The sequence below is a fragment of the Esox lucius genome, chromosome 25 (genome assembly GCF_011004845.1).
Source record: "Esox lucius isolate fEsoLuc1 chromosome 25, fEsoLuc1.pri, whole genome shotgun sequence".
NCBI classification, from domain to species: Eukaryota; Metazoa; Chordata; class Actinopteri; order Esociformes; family Esocidae; genus Esox; species Esox lucius.
In genome coordinates, this window is record NC_047593.1 from 3,113,727 (window position 1) to 3,141,260 (window position 27,534).

At 40.8% G+C, this 27,534-nt stretch overlaps 1 protein-coding gene across 1 annotated transcript in view; it reads right to left on the reverse strand.

Moving 5' to 3' along the window:
- Positions 1-27,534, reverse strand: part of dchs2 (dachsous cadherin-related 2) — a 57,256-nt gene that overhangs the window by 13,332 nt on the left and 16,390 nt on the right. The window contains exons 2-13 of the mRNA XM_010899209.3: positions 21,751-21,942; positions 21,128-21,359; positions 17,916-18,152; positions 14,750-15,817; positions 13,566-13,756; positions 12,518-12,617; positions 11,855-12,012; positions 10,916-11,768; positions 10,409-10,648; positions 4,243-4,377; positions 1,017-1,226; positions 58-918 (exon numbers count right to left, since the gene is read on the reverse strand). Of these exons, the coding sequence (XP_010897511.2) occupies positions 58-918; positions 1,017-1,226; positions 4,243-4,377; positions 10,409-10,648; positions 10,916-11,768; positions 11,855-12,012; positions 12,518-12,617; positions 13,566-13,756; positions 14,750-15,817; positions 17,916-18,152; positions 21,128-21,359; positions 21,751-21,942 (4,477 nt within the window). The remainder of the gene's footprint in view (positions 1-57; positions 919-1,016; positions 1,227-4,242; positions 4,378-10,408; positions 10,649-10,915; positions 11,769-11,854; positions 12,013-12,517; positions 12,618-13,565; positions 13,757-14,749; positions 15,818-17,915; positions 18,153-21,127; positions 21,360-21,750; positions 21,943-27,534) is intronic.

Consider the following 27,534-nt stretch of genomic DNA (forward strand, 5'->3'; position numbering starts at 1 on the left):
GGAACTTGTGCACTTGAATAATGTTATTATACTGATAAAAGAGCAGATCCTCCATACCAGTTTGGCTGTTCTCTGCCACAGCTGCTTCATATACTGTCTCTGTGAACTGCAGTGGCTCGTCCTCTCCCTTCAGTTGAATGAAGACTAGGCAGGTAGAGGTAAGAGCTGGTGTACCAAGGTCTGTAGCCAACACCTGGAGCTTAGCACCTGAAAAACCTGGACTTATGGACCCGTTCAACTGTATTTCTCCCGATTTTACACTGATGGTGAAAAGTGTCTCGTTTCCCGCTAAGCTAAACCAGACGGTCCCATTTTCGCCGCGATCACCGTCTGACGCTCCAACGGTGGCAACAGTTGTTTTTGGGGTTGTGCCCGCGGCGACCCAGCCGACAAGTGGGTTCTCCGTGCAGACGGGCGAGTTGTCGTTGACGTCATCCACCTGCACGGTCACTGTGGTGACGGAGCTGCGTGGACCCCTGGTGCAACCGTCGGTAGCCACGGCCTTGAAGGTGTACTGAGCCCTGGTCTCCCTGTCCAACGGCCGGGTGTTACGCACCACGCCTGTGGTGGGCTCTACCAAGAAAACCCCCAGATGGTCCTTGGCCAGGGAAAAGGTCACCTCACCATTGGGCCCCTCGTCTACGTCACAGGCCTCCAGGCGCAGCACCTCAGACCCTGCAGGGAGCCCTTCAACCAGGGAGGCACGGTAGCTCTTGCGGCTGAACGAGGGGCTGTTGTCGTTCTGGTCCAGCAGGAGCACCAGCAGCGTGGTGGACGAGCTGAGGGGGGTAGGTTGGCCGCCATCACTTGCCTGGATGCAAAGGTTGTAGCTGGGCCGTTCCTCACGGTCTAATTCCTGAGTGGTGCTGACCACGCCCGTGGTGGGGTGGATGGTGAAACGGCCATCGTAGTCCTCACCTACAGTCGACAGGACAACTAAGGAATGTAAGTCAGTGCACACAGCATAGATTTGTTTCTGTTTGGAATTATTTTTAATAGCTTTATATAAAAGTCACCCTTTATGGAGTAGGTTACGGTGCCATTGACTCCGTGGTCTGGGTCTGAGGCCTGGGCAGTGTGAATGACCCCAGGGGGTAGGTTCTCTGGTAGGCTGAGCTGAAAGGATGCCTGCATGAACTCAGGGACATTGTCATTGTCGTCTAGCACCGAGCACAGGACCGTCGCCGTGCTGGAGAGAGGCTGGATGCCACTGTCGCGGGCCTGTACTGGAAGGGTGGAATGAGGCAGGAGGTGGGACCAGGGAGGAGAGGAATGCTTAGTTCTGTGTGAAGAATGTTGCAGAACCACAGAACGCTAAAATCCTAGGTTTTCCATAAAGTGCAACTTAAAGATTCCCACAATCAGAAAGGGTATGGTAACCTACCAGGAGGTCTGGTAAAAACATGGAATTCTGGGAAAGTAATGGGAATTTATTGAACCCACAATAAAATATTTGTATCAATTAAATTCCTAAATGTTTGGTATGAATTGGTATGACAGTAAGTAAAGCCTAGCTTGAAAAAAATTATTGTTTATAAGATAGCTGTGAATAGTTACAGGCCAGTGAGAATAGGAAAAAATGTGTGTCACCAGCCCTAAACTTTATGTTGAACTAACACAGTTGAACAGGTTGGAGCCAGGGTTTCCTTTTAGGGTTCCCATGGGAGCAAGAGAGCCAAGTTGGGCTGGAAATGATTTTTTGGTATGTTCACAAGCCACAGACAGGTAGATGAAAAATTTTTTTTACCAGCTCATAATATATTTTGCAATAATTACATAAAAACAAAAATTCACCCAACAGGTGAGCATGCATTTGTAATGTCACTGGCAAATGCTCTTACCTGATTTTTAAAAAACATTTACAAATTTAATTTGTCAATTTTCTTCATTACAGATTTTAAAGGTATGATTGAATTAAGTATGAATTCTCTCTTCCTATGAATGATATATAAGGAAAGACATGCTTAACTTTACTTCTGTTTTGTTTTTTTGGTTCACATTTTATTTCTTTAATTCCTATTTTTATTTTAGTTTTTCTTTAAAATGTTCTTTTTCTTTGTGAAAATTCAAGTTTTGTGTTCCATAAAAATTGTTCAAAGAAAATATATTTTAAAATGATTTAGATGTAAAATGATACCCGACACCGATTTAGTTCATGTTTCTTCAAATGAAGACAAATTGAGTGCAATGTGTAGATTTTTTGGAACCAGGAAATGCCAGTGATTTCTACAATGGCTGCTTGCTTCTGCCACACAGTCAAAACAGTGTATACATTTTGACAACCCCAAGCCAGTCACGCTATCTCCTCCCCAAGGGGGACTAGATATCAATAGGCACATTTCACAGCCAGTCACAACACTGGTGGGTAAGAAATACTGTGAAACATAATATCTCAATTACTGTAGATACAGAATGGACATTAACTAAAATAAAAAATCCCATGCACCTTTAACAGATAAACAAGTTATTAAAATAGTCCTTCCTAAGTCATAGCTGAAGTCAGACTTTTTTCAATGCTTGCTTCTAAATTCCATCAACATCCTATACTGCCCACAATACTTTCTGCTGATATGAACCCCCCTTCACCAACTTCATCTGACTCTACTAGTGGAAAATTGGCCTGTCGTCCCTTGCCATTTCACAATCATCACTGGGTCGATTCTGGCAAGGCTTGAATACATCTCTGCTTTCCTGTAATTATATTTCCTTAGTAGATTTAATTATTCAACATACTCAATTTCGAACTGTACAAATATCGCCATGTGCACATCTGAAAGCAGTTTATCACAAAATATTATTGCATATTTTAGATATAATTGTATTTGTGTAAGGCGTGCACAAAAATGACCTTAGGCCAATATGTGCCACAAATGGCAACCTATATTCAATATGTAGTGCACTAGTTTTAGCGTGCATTTTGGGGCACACACGTAGAAGTGAAAAAAAAACAGCAAACCGATGGTGGAACACACTCCCAACCCCCAGAGCTGAGATTGACTCCCAAATGGCACCTATTTAGCACTACTTTCCGCGCACTGCGTGAATGAGAATAGTCAGGTATTCGGGACGCACAGTAAGAACATTTCGCCTGGCCTCTACATCAGTCTGGTGAATAATGTCGCTTTCATAAAATGGGTAGACCTCAAGTTCATTATGGCTGTGAACTGTACAACAAGACAGAGAGCAGAGTCAGAAGGGGGAGGCTGTGTGAGGGTGGGTAAGCAGGAGTGAAAGATGTGAGCGCAGGAGAGAGAGAGAAAGAGAGGGAGAGAGAGCACGGCAGAGAATGAGGGGAAGAGGGAAAAGGTGAAAGAAGTAGTGTCGAAAATATTCAAGATATTTTATTAAGCCCTATGGTGGAAACAGATGTGACAAGCCAAGCAGTGACCTAAATGAGAGGCCGGCAGTGCGAGAAAACTGTCTCCATGTATCGCACGGTGGGGCTTTCAAATGGAGCTAGAATTCCACACTCTGGCTGATATCCCGAGATATGTACCCCTACATCCCTACAATTCACACTGATTCTCTCTTTTGGTGGAACATTCTTATTGAAAAATAAACTTGCATTCTGCAAGAGGGAAATCATACGCATATGCGTGGGTGTCAGTAGAAAACGGAGGTGAGCATTAAGCCCATGGCTGACATCCCCATCTCTTCAAACAGTATTCCTAAAGAGCTAACCGCCAGTAAGTTTTCAATCCGACGCCAGCTGTAACTAACCTGATTCGGCCTATCAATCAGCAAATTATTCGAATCAGGTGCACTGGATTTGTGTTGGAGCGAAAAAGCTCCAGGATGGTAGCTTTCCAGGAAACGGAGCCATGGTTGACCAAATGGACCATGACTGTTCCTTACAGTATACATTTCCCAAGTTCTTTCACGGTGCGGGAAACTTTTCCAGAGATTAAGGAAACCAACCACGGAACAAACGAGCGTGATATATGGTTCGATAAGTCACCGGGGATCATGGGAATTGGCACTGTCTTGGGTTTAAAGGTGTGTTGGGATTCTGCAAGTGGACACAATCGTAGTCACTAAATCACATCACATTATTGTGTGTGTGTGTGTGTGTGTGTGTGTTGTCCTGTCCCCTTGCAATTGTATGCCTTTGACCAGGCTGCCACTGACAATGAAAAGTGGTTTTCAACTAACTCACCCAGTTACATTACATGTTAAGTGAAATCCACAATAAAACTAACAGAAGACGCCATTTATAAGTTGCTGTGTGATCATTTGTATTACCTCGAAGTGTGAATTGCTGGTACATCTCTCTGTCTAGATGGGTGTTGGTGCTGATCTGTCCAGAATGGGGGTCGATGTAGAAGAGGTCATAGCCCGGTCCAGGCAACAGACTGTACCACACCATGGCATTCACTGCTGTGACGGACCGAAACAAAAGATATCTGTTACAGCTAATGTGTTACATACAAATCTGTCAGCCATTTTGTGTCAGACATACATCTAAAATGGGGTCATTTTGGATGTATGGCTGACACAAAATGGCTGGCAATTCTTTGACAAACTGCAGTGTCTGCTTGAGCCTTGTCAGGAGTAAATTCCAGAGGCAGGGTTTATACTCTGTATCTTTTTGTCCTGAAAGCTCAATAAACCATAATTCAAATACATTCAAGATAATACTTGAATGAGGTTGTATACAGAGACAGGAACATTGTATTTCTACCCATGGCACATCTGCCCACCTCACAGTCGGATTTACAGGCATACAAACAAGGGCCATGTAATAGAACAATGTTCGGTAAAAGGCAGGTATGCACATTAAAATGATCCATTTCAATATTAACAACCCCTTTCAAAGGCCGGCCAAGCGCCCCAGAATCCCACATTTCTCACTAAAACACACTCATGCTTTCCATTAAAACCAATGAAATAATGTTTTCTTCTCCAAATACGACTGATGATAACCCAGCAAATTCCACATCCCCCTTTTATACGCTTGGCTGAACTGTGATATGTAAGAAAAAAGGGTGCCATTTGGAACTGGGACACAGAGCTTATGTCAATTATAACTCTGCTCTGTCTTCTCCGTTCAGCGCCGTGTAAGGTCAAGCCATGGCTGATTCCTAAATTGGACCTTATTCCCTACATTCACCTTTCATCTACTAACTCCAGCGTCAATTTAACCTGATGATACTGTTTTTAGAGATTTGCATTGTGTCTAAAGAGATTTGCCACGTTTTGGCTCAAATGACTACCTCTAACTTGCTTCATACATTTCCCTCGTACAGACCGATTGATGTCCACAGACAGATTGATGTCTCTGACCTAGACATAGCCCCCCCACATCCTCCCTCACTCTCGAGAGGCGGACACACAGAGGTCAAGTCGTGGAGCGGCCCCAGCAGGTACCAGTCAGCACAGGTCTCCGCATGTGGTTCACATCAACGCACACTTTCACGGGAGAAACCTAACTCAACCGCTAATAACAGGGGGTGATGGTGAGGAACATTCTCTTCCCTGTCTGGTGGCCCTGCGGACTACAGCGAAGAGTGTTCAGATCTTTGGTCATTTCACCAACGCTCTTGTACCTTTGTGTAAAGGGGTGTTGTTTAGGCCTCCATTAGATTTCCATTCCAATTTTATTTCAATTATCTGTTCCCAAGCAACTCCCTGAGTACCTGAACATTAATAGATATATATGAAAAGCTCTGGTTTTAGCAGTTTTTGTCATACCCACTGACAAAGCCTTATATATCACAGCTTTTCAGCCTTCAGGGTTAGAACCACCCATTTTTTAATGGCATCAGGACCTTGTCCTTGACCTGTGTTTCTCTTGGTCAAGGACAATGTCCTTGACCTCATTCTTTTGGAGATATTGGTCACCAAATAAAGTCTGCAAGGACAAGGTCGTGACTGATTTAGATCCTAACTTTCAGATAGACACCAGTTGTGGAGAGAAATCCAAAAATACAGTATGTTGTTGTGTTATTCAAGGTTGCATTGTAGGACCACATTTGTTTACACAATGAATATTATCTTGATGCTATATTATCTTCATGCTACTGCTATATGCAAATGACACACAGCAGTACATTTTCATGAAACATGTCAGTGCACCAAAATGTCCTACCCTGGAAGCTTTTGTTCGAGACCTAGGGAACAAAGTTACAGATATTATTTTCCTTTTGAAAATGGAGAAAACCATGATGCTAATTTTGTACTGTAAAAACAAGATCTTAAATCGGATCTGACAACAAATCTCGATAGTTGTAGTCATATAAAATAAACAATCTGCATTACACAGGAACCAAAACAGTCAAGAGCAGCTTTTTGTTTCATTCATTGTGTAAAATTGCAAAAATCTAATTTCTGTTGAAAGATTATGCAGAAAAGCTAATTCACACGTTTGTTCAAACTATTGCAATTCTCTTCTATGTAACTACCCAGACAATATACAACAAATCTTCCTATAAGTACTATATTACTCCAAGTCAAGCCTCTAGTGCTGTCTTCCTGTTAAGGCTAGGGCTGATTTCCAGGGTTTCATTGTCAGAGCATTACTTGGACCTGCTCCTACTTATCTCTCTGAATTGGTCCTGCCGTACATACCTACACGCACTCTAAGGTCACATGATGCAGGCCCCCTTATTGTTCCGAGAATTTCTAATGAAACAGCTGGATGCAGGGTTTTCTTCTGTGGAGCTAATTTTTTAGGAATAATTTGCCGGTCCATGTGAGAGGCCCAGACACAGGAGTAAGAGTGTTGTGTAGCTATGTGTAAAGGTGTGTTGTGCACCCTATTGTAAAGGTGTTCCAGTACTCTGCTCCCTCCACTGAAATTACCTACAAAATATCTTACAATTAAAGGATCTAGTCATACTGAATTATTATAAACTATGATAAAATCTATGATGGGGCTCTACATGTTTTGACCTCTAGCTTGTACTGTACCTCCCAACACCTGCTCAAGTTATAATTAGGAACTGTAGTCCTGTATTTTATTGTGTCATTCTATGGAACTTCTCTGTGCACCTATTTTGGCCAGGAATCACTTAGAAAATAAACGTTCTAATCTCAAAAAGACTCAAAACCAGGTTTAGTACAGTTGAAAAAAACTGTTATAGTATAAACAAGGTTTTAGGAAAGCTTTGACAAAACAGTCTACACACTGAAACAGGAGAGCAAGATCAACTAGCACAACACAATGACCTCCCTCCCCCCTTTTGCTGGTGTCAATCAAAATAAGTTCAATTATCCCAATGATAATCAAATGTCACAAAGGATGGTGGAAAAATGGAGAAAGAGTCGCTGTCCAGGCGCGCCGCGGGTCGGAGCACTCCAGAAAGAGGCGATTGGAGAGACATAAAAACACAAGGCCTATTAGCACAGATGGTTGGGATTATGGACTCATCGTCGACAAGACCTTTCACATTCTGCCTGCTTGCTGTTCTTGGACACTTCTCACCCCCAAGAATGTCTATTTCTCTCTCACATTGACACACACACACACACACACACACACACCCCTTCTTCCTCAACTGTCAATATTTGGGAGAGAAATTAAGAAACGCGATTTTGAGCCGGCGGGCTATGGAGGGGCGACGTGTTAAAATAAACGTGTCTGTCGTGTGCGAACGCGATTAAGTTGGGGCAAGAGTGTAATTCGGTGCGATGTACGCTTGAACCAGCCCGCTCCCAGAAAAAATAAACAGTACAAGACGAGATCAGGGGATAGCAGTGCAGTGCTCACCCTCTTTCAATCAAACAAGAGGGTGCATTCCAAACAGCACCCGTTCCTTTACCACAAGAAGGAACATCTAAGTAAGCCTACAGTGGATTGAATTAGTGTTCACCCCACGGACCTGTTACGCATTTTGTTGCATTTCAAAGTGTAATCCACTGTAAATATCTTGCAATAAGTAATTTCATTTATTTTGGGAAAAATACATTATTAAACATAATTGGCAAAACATTTTGTGAGGCAAAATATATATTTTTTTATAAAATGTTTTGAAAGAGCAATGCATTTTCTCCTAGTAGTAATAAGTATTTTAGGGTAACAAAAATGTATTCTGTGGAATTACGGTATGAATGTACACTTTGCTGTAAGTTAATATGTTTAGATAACAAACAGAACATCCGTTTGTATTCGTTCACAGGAAGTCATGTTCACAGGAAGTCATTGTGTTGTGGAATTCTCGGTAGCCATATCTATGAATTGGGGTGTAAGCGGATGTATGGTTGAGATAGATAGATAACAAAACATCAGACAACTCCGCTGCGGTGCTTAACTAATAAAACCTTCTCTTCTCCCTTAAATGAAGTACATTCTAAAGTAACCAATATACCTATTAATTAAAGGGTGTATTCCCACAATTTCAACGATTCAGGATGTTTTATTTTGGACAAAACAGTCTGTACTATTAATGCTATTATATTCAGGCTTGTAATATTTCTCTTTTTTACAGTGTAGTACATCATTTTGACAAGGATCTTGAGGGCTATACCATTTGGGACACATTAAGGCTCCAAAGTCATCTCGATTGGTCAAGAATCTTTTTAGGTCTGTATTCCATTTGGCTTCCTGTTCCCTACATCAAACATATGACGGAGGTGCCAGGAGTGTCAAACATATGACTGAGGTGTCAATCCTGGCCGGCATGTGTATTAAGTAAAACTATAAACTGTATGTACATGTATACATATTATATTTATCCTTTAAAATGACTAAAAAACCTAATGAAACTGTGAACATACATTCATATCCAGCTCATATCCAACTCACAAACAAATCAGAGAAACTAGAGGATTACTTTTAGCTCATTTTTAGCTAGACATTTTCAGTGTGTTTTAAGACCGAAATCGGCCCTTGGGGCATTTTGATTTGTGGGGGCACTATGGGTGCAGGGCCCCTTATTCGTTATTCCATGTATGCTTACAGACCCTGGTCAAATGTAGTACATTATGTAAGGACTCGTTTTTGCCATTTGTAGCCCAGCCCTAATGGAACACATCCCTACAGGCCATGGTCAAAGTTGGCGCAACTTGGGACACCGGTGGAAAAATACAATAAACAAACAGTTGAGGTTTTAAGACTTTAGTGGATATTTGATGACCCTGTCAGACTGAGGAGCTGATTACTGACATGAACCACAGATGGACAGGAGGGCTGAAAGGAAACACAGGGAAATGGTAGAATGTTTGCGTGCCATTTCAGGGAATATGATTTCCCCATCATTGCACCTGCCAACTATCGTTACCTAAGATAGCAGCAAGGAACACAGGAATCCAAAATATATATGTTTTTCAATAACATATAGATATTTCCTATCACGAACAGGGTCAGATTTATGCAAGGGCTTACTGTGACTAAAGCCTCTGGGCTCAAGCCTAAACGGGGCCTGAGAGGCAGATAAAAATAAATACAAATTATTGGGAATCTTTACTTTCACCTGCAGACGGGAAGTTCAGAATTTGTGCAGCACACACTCACGCAAATATAGAACAGTTCACTGCGTTGTGAACACAGACAGACAAAATAATCTTTATGAAGGGTTTCCTCATGTAGGGTTATGGAACAAATTTGACAGTTAAACTCATAGTCACACTTTCATATTCTACACTGTGGCTGGCAGATGTGACTTGAATGGAAACTACCATTTAGGGATCATCTAAGAGTTATATTTCAATGGATGGTTGAAACTGTCCATCTACCATTCCTGAATTTCTAAATACAACTGAGTATGCTACATCTTATTACCAATCACTCATCATCTTACACTTATCTACCTGTAGAAACCAAAAATCAACAACTCAATAATTTTTTCTGGCCTCCACAATTTTCATTTCTGAGTGAACAGTTGGAGAGAGCAACATGAGAATCATATATGAGGTTTGAATGCACCCCAAAAACAAATTGCAAATCCAAGCCAGCACAAAATACAGTATATTTATATTTTATGGTCAGATTGAGTTAGGATGGATAATTGTTGTTCAGTATCCTAGGACAGACATGAATAAGCCATAGACTGTAATAAATAGAACTAGGCTCAACCAGGCGAACTGGCAAAGTAGATGTTACATGCTAATGCTGCCACCTGGAGGATGAACTCCAGTCAAGGATACTCAGCCATTCTCCAACATGAAGCAAATTCAATCTAAACATCCAAACCATTGGAAACTGTATGGATTATGATATCAGATGTTTTTCTTCATCCTGCCTAAGGTCCCTATAGGTCCCTGAGGACTAAGGAAATGCACACCCTTGGAGTGAAGAGCTGCTGATGTTTAACATTTTATCATGAGTGTACTGCTTCTGGGTATTTGCGTGCAGAATAAAAAAAAAATTATATAAAAATATGTAACCATGTATTGTTCCTACTCCAATTTTTTCCAACTGAAAGAAATCCAAATTCAATTAAATTTCAATAACTAAAAAAGTGTTACGTGCCAGAGTCGTTGTCTGTGGCTGAGACGATGACCACTCTTTCCCCTGGCTCTCTGTTCTCGGCAACGCTGGCTGTGTAGGTGTCATGCAGGAATAGGGGTGGCTGGTCGTTCACATCCCCAACCTCCAGCCTCAGGGTCTGGGTGGAGGAGAGTGAAGGGATCCCCTTGTCTGAAGCCTGGATGGTCAGGGAATGGGAGGTCTGGAGCTCGTAATCCAGAGGGGAGGAGAGATATATCAGCCCTGCGAAAGGAGGACGATCACACAAAAGTGTAATTATTTTGCCACACCTCAAATAGTAGGACTTCCTAAGATAACTTCCTGTGACATCAGCAACTCCAAATGAATGGAAAATAATTTCCGGAAATGTCATACATTTTAAAGTCTGCCATACAGCTGGTGTGAGTGGACAGCGAGAGGACAGATTTTCTGGAATTTCTCCTCAAATCTTTTGCCCGATACACACAGTTTCCTTATTCATCCCCTGTCAAAGAATTATGACAAACATACCTGTTTTCTCTTCCAAAGTAAAGAACCCTTCCTTGTTCCCAGAAACGAGGCAATAGGTCACCTGCCCGCTTTCGCCCAGATCTTCATCCACAGCGACTACACGATGCACCAAGCTTCCCACCTCCGCTTCCTCCATGACCCAGGCCGTGTCCTGGGAGACAAACTTCGGGGGATTGTCATTGACGTCGAGCAGAAACACCTGAGCAATCACAGTCGAATGCTTCTGGTCGGCCGCGATTGGTGTCTGGTCAGTGGCTGTGACCATGAAGGCGAAGTTTGCCGTCCTCTCGCGGTCCAAGGGTGCGGCGATGGTGAGGACGCCGGTAAGCGGGTGAACGTGGAAGGGGAACGTCGACCCTTCTGACGTGCCTAAAGCGGGGTCAAAGGACAGCGAGTAGCGCAGGGCGCTGTTGGCCAGACTCCCGTCGGCGTCCTTCGCGTTAAATGCGAATGCTCGTGTCCCGACCGCTGTGTCTTCTCGCAACCCCAGCTTGACTACCTCGAATGGAAACCAGGGCGCGTGGTCGTTCACGTCCTCCACCGCCACGCTCACGAAGGTCGTCACGTTTGTGCTGGGTCGCGTGGGGTCTTCGCCGCGCACAACCAGGAAGTAGTGTGATGCTGACTCATAGTCCAGAGGCTGGTTAATGTACAGGTTGCCAGTGGAGCCGTCCAGCCCAAAGTGAAGGCTCCCATCCCCCTCCACAATGGAGTAACGCAGCCCACTGTTAGTTGTTGGGGAGTAGATGCAGATAGAACCGATGATGGTACCCGGTTTGGCGTTCTCCATCACTGTGAAGTGGCGCACACCTTGCAGGTCGACATTGCTCTGTTGTTTCTCTGCCGCGTGAACCTGGGAAATGGAGTGCATTTACATTTCTGCTGAATGTAACGCGCATTAAAACTTTCTGTGATCACTGTTTGAGTGGGTCGAGGTACCTGGAGGTGAATGACGGCCGTTTCCGTCAGAGGAGCTGGTCCGTTGTCGGTGGCCACCACCGTCAAGGTGTAGTGGGTGTGGGCGTTTTGGGTGAACAGCTCAGTTGTCCGGATGTCTCCACTCTGACCGTCAATCTCAAAGTGGCCCTCTTCTTTATCTGAAAAAGAAAGAAGTGGAAAAAACTTAGAAAGATGCAGACAGATGGGAATGAAGTACATGAAGAATGAACAACACCTACCATATAGACCCACATTAACAATGAAAACTGCATGGAAAAACGGTGCTTATCCTCATTCATTTTGGATTCAGGGTATATGGATATACACAATGACCATGAATGACAAATTAACATAGGTCCACTTTCAAGGTCTTAATCCCCTATACCAGCCCTAACCATACCTATAAAAAAATAGATAGCACTTAACCAGATGTAACATACGGTTCTGCAATAATTGTATCCAATAATATTTACAAGGGGTGTGAGGTCATACATAGGACCCAGACTATCAGGCTATTCTGTATTGTGTCAACTCAGAGACAGAAATATCTTCAAATACATCATATTAAAACCAAATATAGGTTTGGGAAGAAGTCAAATGGCATCTAAATGGTATTCAAAGAAGACTAATGCAAATGTGCATGTTAAGAATGAAAAACATTACCTGTCATCAGAGAAAACTTTACTGTTGCATTTTCTCCAGCATCAAGGTCTTTGGCAAACATGGTGGTCACCAATGAGCCTGTTGGAAGACCTGCCCAAACCTAAAAGAAGAAGTCAAATAGGCTAAACTCAAGACAGTCAATAGCGTATAGATTGTGATTAGATCTGTTGCTTCATTTTTTAAACTGGACATTTGAAATTTTACAAGAATATGAAACTTATGAATGCTTCATGACCTTAATCCAACTGACAAATCATATCAGAATCTAACTATCTAAAAATGTACTCCTCCTTAACTTAGATGTAAACACACTTTTTAAATGCCAATCGTGGAATCTTAGATGTTCCAGCCCCGCTTTCATAGCTCAATTAATTTAAAAGTAGATAAGACTTTTCCAGACTCACCCTTCAGCATTATAACCCATCAAGCTGAGCACTTTGTTATTGTTAACAATTAATAAGGACTCAAGCTTTAAGGAAAACAGCTCCAATTATGTTTTCATCCAGAATCTCACCTACTTATTATTCATGCTGCAGACAATATTGTATAATAAGCAGATACAATAGGGACATATTGTCATACTGGTATTGTCCCAATCCATATGAATATTAGGTCACAGTAAACTACCTAAATACTATTTAAATACCAAGACCTAAAAGACATTCAGTTATTATTCAGCTGTTTAGTGATATTATTGCTTTGAGGTTCAGATAGAACAGGACAATTTCATTGATCAAAATTCAGTTACTTTGTTCTGATTGAGTCATTGCGGTCATTTTAACTTTGCAGTCACTCTTAATATCTGAGCTGCAGTCATTCTTTACATCTGAGCACTAACAAGCTAGTTACCAAGGTCAGAATCCTTATGAGGTATTGCCTGGTGTAACACCTGACTTTTCACAACTCCACTGTAGCCCTGATCAAGAAAACCTGATTCACCCAGTGAATGGCTTTTATTATTCACTACCTCTGGAACATATCAAATTAATGCCACAGATGGGGATCCCAGAATCGAGGTTTGAAAACAGCTGACCTATCAAACACCAACCTGGACGTTGAGCTGCTTGCCGGCGGCGGGCAGATGAGTAAACTGGGGTGGGTTGTCGTTGATGTCGGTGACCTGGATGTGGACGGTGGCTGTGGTGTTGAGGCGGGGCTGGCCCTGGTCCGTCACCATCACCTTCAGGGTGTGCCCGGGATGCTGCTCCCGGTCCAGAGACACCCAGTTGATTATCTCCCCTGGCAGAGAGAGGGAGACGAGGGAACGAGAGAGATGGAGGATCAGTGAAAGTCAGACTTGTAATCGGAAGGTTCCTGTTAGAATCCTGACTGGTCCAATTGTCCCTGGGCAAGGCACTTTATCGTAGGTTGCTACAGGGAAAATCTCCCTGTACTTACTGTAAGTCACTTTAGATAAAAGTGTCCTCCAAGATCCTTGTGAACTTTTACTGCTGCACAATCGAGAGCATGCTGACTAACTGTGCCTTAATGTGGTTTAGCAGTTGCTCCATAGCCGCCCGTAAGGCCTGGCTACGGGTGGTTGAAAACAGCCCAGCACATCACTGGTACCCAGCTGCCAGCCATCGTAGACCTCCAGCGCAAGTGGTGTCTGTGTAGGGCACGCGGGATCATCAGGGACCCTTCACAACCCATGCAACAAACTGTTTCCCCTCCTACCATCAGGCAGGCGGTACAGGTCTCTTCGTTCCCGCACCCGCAGACTCAGGAACAGTTATTTCCATCTACTGTAACCCTGCTGAACTCTGAGACCCATAACTAACCACCTTTGCTGCTATCCTGTTCCACATATTACTTTAATCCTTAATTTTTCCTCAATTGCCATCTAGAATCCCATTTAGAATTGCCATTTGTACCCACACAACAATTTCTTCCACTTGTAACATACACTATACTTAATATTTCTGCTGTCCTCTACTTGCCTTAGTTGCACATTTGGTATTGCCATTTGTACTGCATTTGCCCTCATTGCACATCTATACATTTCACTTGTAAAATACATATACTTAGTACTTGTACATTTTCTGTCCTGTTTTATTTGCACTTCTGGTTAGATGCTAACTCCATTTTGTTGTACTTACACAATCTAATCATAAAAGTGTCCGTAAAAGTGATCAGAGTGGGGGGATTTTATACTTGTCACCTGCATGCTGTTACAAAAATAATTGACTTAGTATGGTTAGCTATTGGTTAAATAGTCCCAGTCTCAGTCACCTGTTTTTGCGTTGATGCGGAAGTGCTTTCCATCTGACAGCAGGATGTAAGACAACTGGGCATTCTTCTTGGAATCCATGTCAACCGCATGCACCGTCCCAACCAGGCCCTGTGGTGAAGGCCCCTCCTGGACCACAAAGAAATAGTTCTGGCTGGTAAACACCGGTGCATTGTCATTTTCATCCAGGACTAAGACGATGACAGTGGCTGTAGCAGTGTTGTTAGCCATAGCTAGCGTACTCTTGTCTTTAACAGTGGCTTGGACCTTAAAGCGAAACAAAGGTTCCATCTCATAGTCCAGGTTTTGGGAGAGAAAGAGCCAACCGCTCTCTGGGTTGATTCGGAGGGGTGTAGGAGGAAAGCCTGGTTCATGCTCCAGGGAGTAAAAGAGGCCCTGATTGGGGTTGGAACCCTGGTGGTGGCTGCTGCTTCCCCAGCTTCGGTGGGCCCTCACCTGGATGACGCGTGTGTCTATTTGTGTGCCTTCACCCATCTCCACCTGGTAGACTAGCGTCTCGAAGGCCAGTGTGTCCACGTTGGCGCTGCTCTCAACGTTGACCGTAAGCATCAGTGTAGCAGTGAGCGAGGGCTCACCTTGGTCCTTTGCTAATATTTTAAAAACGTACCTCGGTCGAGGGTCCCGATAGAGGCTACGGTTCAAAAACACCGTACCGAGGTCAGGGTCAACATAAAATGGCAAACTCCCTCCAGCACTACCCCTTGAAGTGAAATACCTAACCCTACCATTTGCACCACTGTCAATGTCGTGAGCATGGGAAATGTACAGCACCGTCCCCGGGGGCGTATTCTGGGCCACAGCGATGCAGTCAGACATTTTTGGGAAGGAGGGAGGATTGTCGTTGATGTCGGCGATGGTAATGTTGACCTGGGTGCTGCTGTAAACAGGCAAACCTGTCCCCGAGTGGGACTGGAGCACCAGGAGGACGTAGGGCTGGGACTCGTGGTCCAGCGAGCGCCTGGTACTGATCAAGCCCGAACTTGACTGGACAGAGAACAGACCCTGGGGGTCCCCTGACGAAATCCTGTAAGATACCGGGTCCACAGAGTCTGGGATGACAAGAAAAACATGATAAAATATTTTAGGTGGATGTTATAAATGTTGAAATAAGCATAAGACCCACAGTACTGGTAGAATGTGTTGTCATATAACTTTTCAGATTTAATCAATACATTAATAAATGTTTAATTGAGTAAGTGAATAACTGTCAAAACATTTGGCTAAGCTCTAATATGTGCTTGTACAGGTGCTTGCACGCACACACACACACACTAATCCCTCCCCAACTTGTTTTTTTGTGATTAAGCAGTAATTACGACCTAACAGCCAAGAGGAACACTAAACCTTCCAGTGGGGCTTAAGGGGTGTGGGGGTGTGGGGACTTGCCCTCGTTCCCTTTAAGAACACATTCTTGATGTTTCAAAGTTTATGCAGCAAGGGGTTAATCTGTTAAACAGTGTGATAACCTTAAATGACTGTCTACCGCTAAGGGAAGGCTTAGCCGTTTATACATACTCTGAAGTGAGTGACATAGTGCTGGACACTGCAGCTTGTTCAGGGTTTAGTGAGTAGTACTAACAGTCTGGAACAGAGCTATGAGTGACATTGCTCCATGTTACCCACAATGGGATAATTTAAGTAATTTCTAATGTGAGGGACTCCGCACAGAAAGCCGCTCCCTTAAGGAACTACTCCTTCAAAAATACTGGTCTTACTGAAAGAATCTTCTAAATTATTAGCTAAACGTCTTGCATGATTGAAATTTTAAATGAAGATATTGTTTAAAAGATGCAGAGTCTGGCAAGGATAACAGCACATTCCAGCTGCCATTGTTATCTTACCTGACAGATATTCATTGCCATTGTTAGGAAAGATCTCATTTCCATGTGTCTATTGTAGTCCCTATAAATGCTCTATGTAGTCCACTCTCTACTAACAGACTTGCACACCGGCTTAGCAGATAAGTCAAAACAAGTAGAACACAAGCACATATGTACACAAAATTCATTCAAATATCTGGTGCTATATTTTAATAGCAGATACAGTTGAGTCATAGGTTGTAAGAACTCCTATGAACAAATGGCTAACGATATAACTCATCCTAATTAACCAATTCACCTATGCCCCTACCACGTGCTGAAGAGCACCAAAGCCTGCCAAATCTCCTTTGTGTGATCGCCCAGGAGGAAGACACTTAGGACTTTTTTTGCCGGACCGCGTAAGCAGAGCCGCCCAAGAAGAGTGAATGTTACTCACTCACTCACTGACTGAAACCCCTTGTTAAATAGCGTACCGGACAGACAAAACACTTCGCTGGATACAACCTTCAGTTGCTACGTTATAGCCTAAAATAAAACTGTTTACGGTTAAATTGTGATTATTTCTGGTGGATTTTTGAAATGAACATCAGTGTATGCTTTTTGCGGTAATATAGGCTAGATCAAAACCCCTTGGGCAGTAAAAGTGTAGGGGTTTCCACGATTCTCTCGTCTTTTCACTTAAATTGCCAGTCAGTTATCGTCACCTATATTGATAGTTATTGAATCAATGTCATTCACAAATGAAAGAAAAACGAACGTCTTTGTGCCATGAAATTAAATTGCTTTGGCAGTGTAAAGTTAATCTTCAGTCTCCCTAGAAATTGCTCAATTCTCATGGCTATTCCAAGCAGTACTTTAGTAGACACAAGTAAGCCTATTACTGGCTAATAAACTGTTAAAATGGCCAGTGGCAAAAGCCATACAATTCATATATGCTATTTGTAGTGGAAGTAAACATAATAATAAACATTAGTCAGTTTAACACAATGCTTTATGGTGTCTGGCCAAATATTTGTGTCAGATTTTCCTAAACCTAAAGTTTTGCTTTTAAGCTGATACTTGTAAATTCACCTTGTAAATGGGAATTTATTGTAAATTACAAAAACGAAATGTCATATATGTCTAAAAACGTGTTTTTGCTTTGACATTATGGGGTAGTGAGTGTAAACTGATGGCAAAAAAATATTGCTTTGAATACTTCAATACTTCCTGAAGCCACAGTAAGATTACTATAATGTTAGTTAGCAGCTCAACAATTGCATACATTTTATTTCAAATAATAGCACCACAGACAATACGCATCTTATACCACTCCTCTAATACTCACTAGTAGGGTTGAGGGCCACCACAGCGCCAACTACAGTGCCGGGCAAGGCATCCTCAGGCACGTTAAAGGCATAGCGGGAACTTTGGAAGACTGGTGGGACCTGGGCAATCTGCAGGACATTCACTGTGACTTGTGCTGGTTGGGCTGACATCAGACCTTCACTGTCCTGGGCGGTGATGGACAGCTTCACAATGGCAGTGCCCAGGTGTGTTAGAGTAGATGTGAGGAAGACCATGCCTGGAGAGAAATTGATTAGGAGAGTTAGACACTCACACACAAATAATATGTTTAAAATGGTTATGCATTTAAAAATAAACAGAAACACAATTTCATAGTGCAGGAATAATTATTAGACCCCATCTGTAGCTTCAATAGATGGTATTGCTCCCTTTAGCTGAAATAACTTCATGTACCCCTTTATTGTAGCTAAAGGCAGAAATCGTGAACTTGACTAAAGGTGGATGTCATGAACTTGACATTATTGAAGATGGAACTTTTGACTTTTGTGGCAAAGTAGGAACACAGCAATTCTTCTGAAGATATTTTACTTTTTTAACCCTAGGCAAAAGATACATTTTGAAGGCTGTAAAGGGTGGACTATAATTCCAGCACTCTGAATGACAAGTCCCTAGGTGTTCCAGAAAGAAATTATTTAAGATGGAAATCAGATTTTGGACTTGGTCTTGTGCAAAGTGGGAACAAAGCAATTTTTTGTGCAATTGGAAATGTATTAAAAGTTGCCCTAGGCAAAAAAAAAACATTTTGGGTTATAACTATTTCTAATTTGTATCAATGGCTGGAGCCTCCCAGGTACACATTTCTAATTATTTGCACCTGATACTAATTTGAGACATTTTATGTGATGGTAAAGGAAATGTTGGCACTTTTGTTTATTTTAATTGCATAATGATATTGGGTAACCTTTATCAAAGAATTTATTGGAATTTAGCTTAAATATACATGTTCAAATATATAATAAAAAAGGCAACTTTCTAATGGGTGTACTTAATTTTTCACATGACAGTGACCTACATAAAACAATTGGATGTACCTCTTGAAATCTAGTACCTCTTGCATAAAGTTAGATATCTTTATCCACTAGAAATAATTATGCAATTAACTACAGAGAACACAGGAGTGAGACCTAATTTGCTATTATTAATTTCTTTACTTATTTTAATCTAAAGTGAAACGTTTAACATTACATTTTTATACTTTAATTTACTACATCTACACATTCCACTGGTAATATACATATACTCAATACCTGTAATAACTTGTGAATTTTCTGCCCACCTCTACTTGCAATTCTGGTTAGATGCTAACTGCATTTCATTGTACTGTACTTGTACTGTTAAATAACAACAACTTTGAATCTAATCTAAAAATATCGAATCTAACCAGAGAGGTCCCGTTGAGATTTTCATCTATTTTTTGAGGAAGCACTCACAAAGAAAACAGCAAATAAAGAAAAACTCAATACATACTAAAGTGTTGAAACAGCATAACATTCTAAAAGATAATATATATATATATATATATATATATATATATATATATATATATATATATATATATTATATATAAACAAAATGTGTGATACATGAGGGGCATACACTTCATGCATAAATAGCATAAATCTATATAAAATAATCCACGGTAAAGCAAGCTTACTTACATCATGACTGTTAAATAGATGTTCTCTTAAATTAGTAAACTGCGAATGCAAGAAAACAAGAGGACATATGGTCCGTGGCTTGGCTAATTTTGTCACCTGAATTTACCCTCAAATCTCACAGATTTTAGGCTGCATTGTTCTCAAAAACCCAATTAATAATGTGTCCTACAGGGCATGCACAGATGGCTGGATCAATAGCCATGCTAAGAACCGGCATAGCATTCACTTATAAATACAATATATTTCCCCTCACACTATCTGAACTTTTCATTCATTGAAAATAGACAATAATGTAAAAATGATCAGTCTGAACTCGAGCTATTTATTATTAGAAAATGCCAGTGGTGTACAAAACATTTGTCTTGTGCCATGACAAACTACAATACATCTCTCAATAATATGCAGTATATTATATCTATAAATCTTTTAAATAGCAATCCGGCTTGAATGATAGCGTATTAATGCATCCATTGTCTTAATTGTCACGCAGTAGTGTGCCAACATTTAGCGCAATGATATCTACTGCACACGCTTAAGGACAGGCCTTTCTAAATCTTCAGAACCCCTGCTGTGAGGTGACAATCACAATCACGTCCACTACAAGGGGGCTAATGCCAAGTAAGAACCTGTTTTTCGCAACATGGCGGCAGGCATCTTATGAGTCGTCTGTGTGCAAGTGAAGTGAGAATGATAGCTGCAGTCTATTTGTTATTTGCTCTGGGTAAATGCAGCTGAAAAGCTGTTCAGTTAAGTCAATGGATTTGAAATCAATAAAAAAATATATGCAATATAATGCAATTAATTTTGAGCCATTTTTTTAATGGTACATGTAGGCTGTTGAAAGAAGTACAGCAGCTGTGGGTAAGTTACAGACCCATTCCAGCTGAACAATGGTAGGTAAATAAAATCCAACAACAACACTACAGGACATCAAAAGCTAGGTATAATGTATGTTGAAATTATAATACACCAATAACAGCAATTTTTATGCCTCGCAAATTCCTTTTGATTAATAAACCACTCAAAATCCTCCAATTGTCCGGAACTCTGTAAATTTGTACAACTATACATTATCACCTACTACCAGTAAAGTGCTGGTAAGGAGGGGGGTTGTGCCCTTCACAGAATTGGTCAAGTCGGAGCACTAATTGGTTTTGTTGTGTAATAGTCGGCGTAAAGGGATTTGGTAAACACCATTTGACAACACAAACCTTAACCTCCACAACAAAACAACCATGACCAGAAAAAAAATCAGCACTTGATTAAATCAAAACAAATAAAGTGTTTAACTCCTGCGCATAGCAGTGGGGGTGAGGTGACTTAAAATAATTAATATGTTAATGAGTGGAACTCTTAAAACGCTGACATTACTTTTCTGTGGGGAGGACTGGACCTTTTAATTCAACAGGTTGTGGTAAAATTCCCGTCTAATTCAGAATATGAATTCCCCATACTGAAAGTTTTTTGAGGATTGAAAACTGAATTGAAAACTGATTTGATTTTAACCCTGTTCTTATCTCTGTGGTAATCCTACCTGTGTTTTTTTCCACAGAGAACAGGGTGGACAGGTCGCCAGGCAGGATGTGATACGTTATGTGACCATAGTCTCCAGAGTCCCTGTCCGTGGCAATGACGTTGAGGACTTCTGTGCCAGGCTGGGCATGGCTGCTGATGCTGGTTACATATTTCTCTGGGTTGAACACTGGCGGGTTGTCGTTCAGGTCCTCCACCTCGATATGGATGTACGTTTGGGCACTTAAGCCTCCCTATAAGGGCAAAGAAAAACAGAATAATATTATAGAGTACAGTATAAACAAGCATATAGTGACTGTGACAAGAAAAACAAGCAATCTTTTATTATGTTTTAATATTAGCTAAATGATTTTCAAAGCATATATTTTTCAAACAACTATTTTCAGCAGGACAAAACCAAATTTAAAAGTTCTTGCAGCAGACAGTCTAGACAGTCAAGAGTATTGGTCCAATGGGTTTGAACCAAACCCAACAAGGTCAGGTTGCTTTGCAAAAGACAGATGGATAAGACCATCTTCTAAAAAAAAAAGAATCTCCAAAATCTCTATTATTATTAAAATCAATGACAAAAAGAGTGAAGTGAAACTAGAAATATCATAACTTAAAAATATTAGACCACCTCACCTGATCCTCAGCTTTCACTAATAAGTCATAGGTAGCCAGGCCTGAATCTCTGTCGATATCCTGTGATACACAGAGCTCTCCAGAGTTTGGGTTGATTTGGAAGAGAGGGTGCGTATCCTGCATATCAAAGCCATCAGAGATATAATAGCGCACTGTTCCGAAATCACTGCTGTCCGCATCTGTAGCCACAACCTGCAGACAGGAAGAAAACATCCTGCATGAATGGTTGAAAAGCAAAATGTTACTGATAGATATTAATATAGTTCCTTGCAAAAGTATTCAAACCCCTGAACAATTTAATTAACTTTGATCTTCACTTTATTTTGAGAGTCCTAAAAGTGATGCTGTACAGATTATCTACAGTACTGACGAACAGTAATATTTTAATTATCTAATAACCCTTCCCCTAACATTAACCTTTAACCTGAATAAACCTTACCATGAACCTTATTCTATACCAGAGCTTAGAAAACAGTTGCTTATCAACAGTTTGTTGAAAGTGTGTTGATTGTATTACTATCTATAGAACAGATGGAAAATGTGACTCACAGAATAAAGTGTAACCTGATATTTTATTTCAAAACACTAACACTCAAAATCAATTGTTGTGGGGTGACATTGTTTTTTTATGTTGGGAAATATTTATGAAGAAAAAAACAGGGAAATATGGTGTATTCAACCCCTGAAGCACCCAGTTTACACAGAAGAAAGAAACAAGGACACAATTAACTCACCATTGTCTTCTACCTGTAAACCATAAAAGTTGCTGGGACATTTTTTCCAGGGATGCACCAATACCACTTTTTTTCAGGTTGAGTACAAGTATGAGTACTTACATTTGCCGATACCAAGTTTTAGCTCATTCAGAAAGGACTAGCAGTGCAGCTGAGAAGGGAGTAGTACACAGCGTTGTATGAGAGCTTACATTTCTTGGCAATTTCTTGCATGGAATAGACTGACAACATTCAGAAGAAAGTTTTTTGTTTCTAGTCATTTTGAGCCTGTGATGGAACCAAAAATGTATGATGCTCCAGATACTCAATTAGTCTAAAGAAGGTCAGATTTATTGCTTCTATAAGCAGCACAACAGTTTTAAGATGTGCTAACATACAATGGATATAAAAAAGTCTACACACCCCTGTTAAAATGCCAGGTTTTTGTGATGTAAAAGATTGAGACAAAGATAAATCATGTCAGAACTTTTTACACCTTTAATGTGACGTATAACATGAACAATCCAACTGAAATATTTGAGGGGGAAAATTTTAAAATAAAAATCTCACAATAACCTGGTTGCATAAGTGTGCACACCCTTAAACTAATACTTTGTTGAAGCACCTTTTGATTTTATTACAGCACTCAGTCTTTTTGGGTAGGAGTCTACTAGCATGGCACGTCTTAACGTGGCAATATTTGCCCACTCTTCTTTGCCAAATCTGTCAGATTGCGAGGACATCTCATAGGCACAGCCCACTTCAGATCACCCCACAGATGTTCAACTGGATTCAGGTCTGTCCTCTGGCTGGGCCATTCCAAAATGTTAATGTTCTTCTGGTGAAGCCATGCTTTTGTATATTTGGACGTGTGCTTTGGTTCGTTGTTGTGCTGAAAGGTGAACTTCCTCTTCAGCTTTCTAACGGACACCTGAAGGTTTTGTGACAAAATTGCCTGGTATTTGAAACTGTTCATAATTCTCTACACCCTGACTAATGCCCCGGTTCCAGCTGAAAAAAAGCAGCCCCAAAGCATGATGCTGCCACCACCATGCTTCACTGTGGGTATGGTGTTCTTTGGGTGATGTGCAGTGTTGTTTTTGTGCCAAACATTATGGCCAAAAAGTTCAACTTTGGTTTCATCAGATCATAACACATTTTCCCACATGCTTTTGGGGGACTTGATGTTTGTTTTTGCAAACTTCAACCGGGCTTGGATGTTTTTCTTTGTAAGAAAAGGCTTCCGTCTTGCCACCCTACCCCATAGCCAATTCATATGAAGAATAAGGGAGATTGTTGTCACATGTAGCACACAGCCAGTCCTTGCCAGAAATTCCTGCAGTTCCTTTAATGTTGCTGTAGGCCTCTTGGAAGCTTTCCTGACCAGTTTTCTTCATTTCATCAATTTTGGAGGGATGTCCAGTTCTTTGTAATGACTCTGTTGTGCCATATTTTCTCCACTTGATGATGACTGTCTTCACTGTGTTCCATGGTATATCTAATGCTTTTGAAATTCTTTTGTACCCTTCTCCTGACTGATATCTTTCAACAATGAGATCACTCTGATGCTTTGGAAGCTCTCTGTAGACCATGACTTTTGCTCTGAGATGCAGAAGAAAATGTCAGGAAAATCCTACTAGAACAACTGAACTTTATATGTGATTAATCAGGGTCAATTTAAATAATGGCAGGTGTGTAATGACTTCTATGTAACATGAATTTGAATGTGATTGGTTAATTCTGAACACAGCCACATCTCCAGTTATAAGAGGGTGTGCACACTTATGCAACCAGGTATGTAGACTTGGCATTTTCACAGGGGTGTGTAGACTTTTTATATCCACTGTAATTGCAAACGGGTTTTCTACATGATAACTTGGAATAGCAAACACAACGTGCCATTGGAATACAGGAATAAGAATAATGGTTGCTGATAATGGGCCTCTGTATGCCAATGTAGATTTTCCATTAAGAATCAGCTGTTTCCAGCTAAAACAGTCATTCACAACATTAACAATGTCTACACTGTATTTCTGATCAATTTGATGTTTTGTTATAGACAAAAATATATATTTGTGTTTGCCAGTTAAGATATGTGGCAACAGAGGTACCTAGTGATGCACACTTTGTGGGCATGCGTGAGGTCATTTTCATTTATTTTATTTATAAAGCACAAATAAACACTACTTCCGTAGACCAATGTGCTGTACAGAGACAACTGCAGATAACAATAAAGAAAATAACACATGATGAATTTAACAATACATACACAGCACCAGGACAATTTCCTCAACTATTATTTGCATATGCCAGCTCAAAGAAAAATGTCTTTAGCCTCACTTTAAAAATGCCAAGGGTTGGTGCAGCTCTGATTTCAACAGGGAGGCTATTCCACAGTTTAGGAGCAGCAATGGAGAAAGCTCGGTCTCCTCTGGTCTTAAGTTTTGTTCTAGGGACCACCAGAAGGCCTTGGTTTGCAGACCTAAGAGCTCTTGGTGGTTGATGAACAGTCAGTAAGTCCTTGAGGTAGGATGGTGCCATCCCGTGTTGTGATTTAAAAACTAGTAATAAAACTTTAAAAGTAATTCTATGGCAGACTGGTAGCCAGTGAAGTGCCTTGAGGACAGGAGTTATGTGATCTCTTTTCCGCGTTCCCGTCAGAGCTCTTGCAGCGGCATTCTGGACTATTTGAAGACGGTTCATGGATGATTCATTGATCCCCAGATAAAGTGAATTACAATAATCTAGCCTTGTGGTGATAAAAGCATGTATAATTTTTTCAAAGTTAGAATTAGATAGTATAGATTTAATTTTTACCAGGGTTCGTAGCTGGTAGAAGCATGATTTCACAACTTGATTGATCTGTCTATCAAGCTTTAGGGCACTATCTAGTACCACTCCCAGGTTTCTTACATATGGCTTCACATATGGTGTCAGTGTACCAAGATTTATATTTGTTGTGTTATGTAGACTGGAAGATGTAAACACCATAACCTCAGTCTTTTTCTCATTCAGCCCAAGAAAATTTTGCGACATCCATGCTTTCACCTCTTCAAGGCAAGCAGCTATCTGTGTTTGATTATTATGAAGAGGAAAATATATTTGTATGTCGTCTGCGTAGCAATGATAATTCAAGTCATATTTTTTAAAAATAGTACTCAGAGGAAGCATGTATAGAGAAAATAACATCGGAGCCAGTGTGGAACCTTGCGGAATTCCACACATTAATTTTGCTGAGGAAGATCGGTGGTTACTAATGTTAACTGAAAAACTCCTATTGGTAAGATAAGACTGAAACCAATTTAAAACAGTGCCTTTAATGCCCACTATGTGTTCTAAACGAGATAATAAAACGTTGTGGTCTACCGTATCAAAGGCAGCACTTAAATCCAGGAGTATCAGTGCTACTGAGTTTCCAGAGATGCAAGCAGGATGCATTATTCAAAGTTTGAAAACCAATATATATATATATATATATATATATTTTTTTTTTTTTACTACAGGCACAGCTGTCCAGTGTATTACACCGGGACCTTCTTTTCCCTTCTATGAAACAGGTAACATATCACCCACCCATATTCACACACAGCAGCAAAAAACGCTGGATCAAAGATTAATTAAAGTCGAATATGCAATAAATCAAAATAAAAAGTTCAAATAATTCCACTTTGTTCATTTGCAGATTGTTTTTAAATCTGGCCTACCAACATGATTAGGATGCGCCATTAGTTGTTGACCGAGGAGAGTGAGACACAATGTCAGCATCAGGTAGGACACTAGCCTATAAAAGAAGTAGTTGTTGAGAGATACCATGTGCAGTGCCAATCTGGGATGCTCCCTCCATCTCGTTAAAACATTAGATAATTGGAAAGTTTCTTACAAGGTGAATAGTGCGCTGACCTTGAGCTATGACTGAGGAATTACAGTAATCTGTTGCCATACAAAAGGTGTGTGTAGTAAGCTTTCAATGTTTTAGGAGAAGTGGTAAGTCTCTTAGGATGAGAATGAAGGCACCTTTTACAAAACCTTTACCTGCAAATCGTTTAGGTTGGAGTTTAGTGGTAAAGCTTAGGAGTTGGATGGAACGGCTCCAAAACCCCAATCACAACATGTTTTGTAATATCACATTAGGGAGGTCAGTGGCAGGTGTCAGATGAGCTTTGGGAGGCTAACTAGTCAGAATCTCTCAGGGGAGACATGGCAGCACTTTTTTGTTTCTCTTATGAGATTAAACGAGGGTCAGTGTTATAGCCAAATATCCCTACCACCAAGCCAATACAACACAAGTGGCAAAGAAATATGCACATCAACTTGATTCGAGATTATCACAAACACCACTATAAAGGACTTTGACTGGGTCTAAAGCAAATAATTCTCTAAGCAGGTATTTAACCAAACCTTGCTAAGATTGTAGATATTGTATTGAAACTAGACTGCAATGCTCATAAGGTGACAATATAACTTAAAATGTATTGTGGGGGCCTAGACTTACAGCCACTCTTGGAACCACACCACTGGAATGCTTGGACACTGCAGAGTGATTTACTGACTTTAAATGTAGATGCTACTAGGTATTTTTGTAGCATGGACTATGGAATACTAGTATTGCAAAAGCTAATTGGTTGCATTGTAAACAAACTTACCCAAAAAGTGGTGTTTACACTTAGCCTGCTAGATAACTGGCTGTGTTATCTGAAAAACTACCCGACCCACAACATATTATCAGTAACTGATGACAAGGCAATTGTTTTCTATGAATGGTATGCGTTAAAGATGCATTCTGGGATTTTTGCAAATAAACAATTGTTAAAAATCACACATTTTGTGCTAGATATGTAATATGTTCGTTGTATGTGCATAATCTATACGTAGAATCACTATAATATCATAATAAGCTATACAATTCCAAGTTTGATATTATGTGGTTTTGATTACATTGGGCACATATTGGCTGACACCTGTTTCTGCTTGACAGTGCAATTCTTTTCACCAGTGGCCAAAAAATTATTTACCAGAATACTTGTCAAATCAGCTTTTATGTTCATGGTTACAAAAATGAAATTGATCGGTC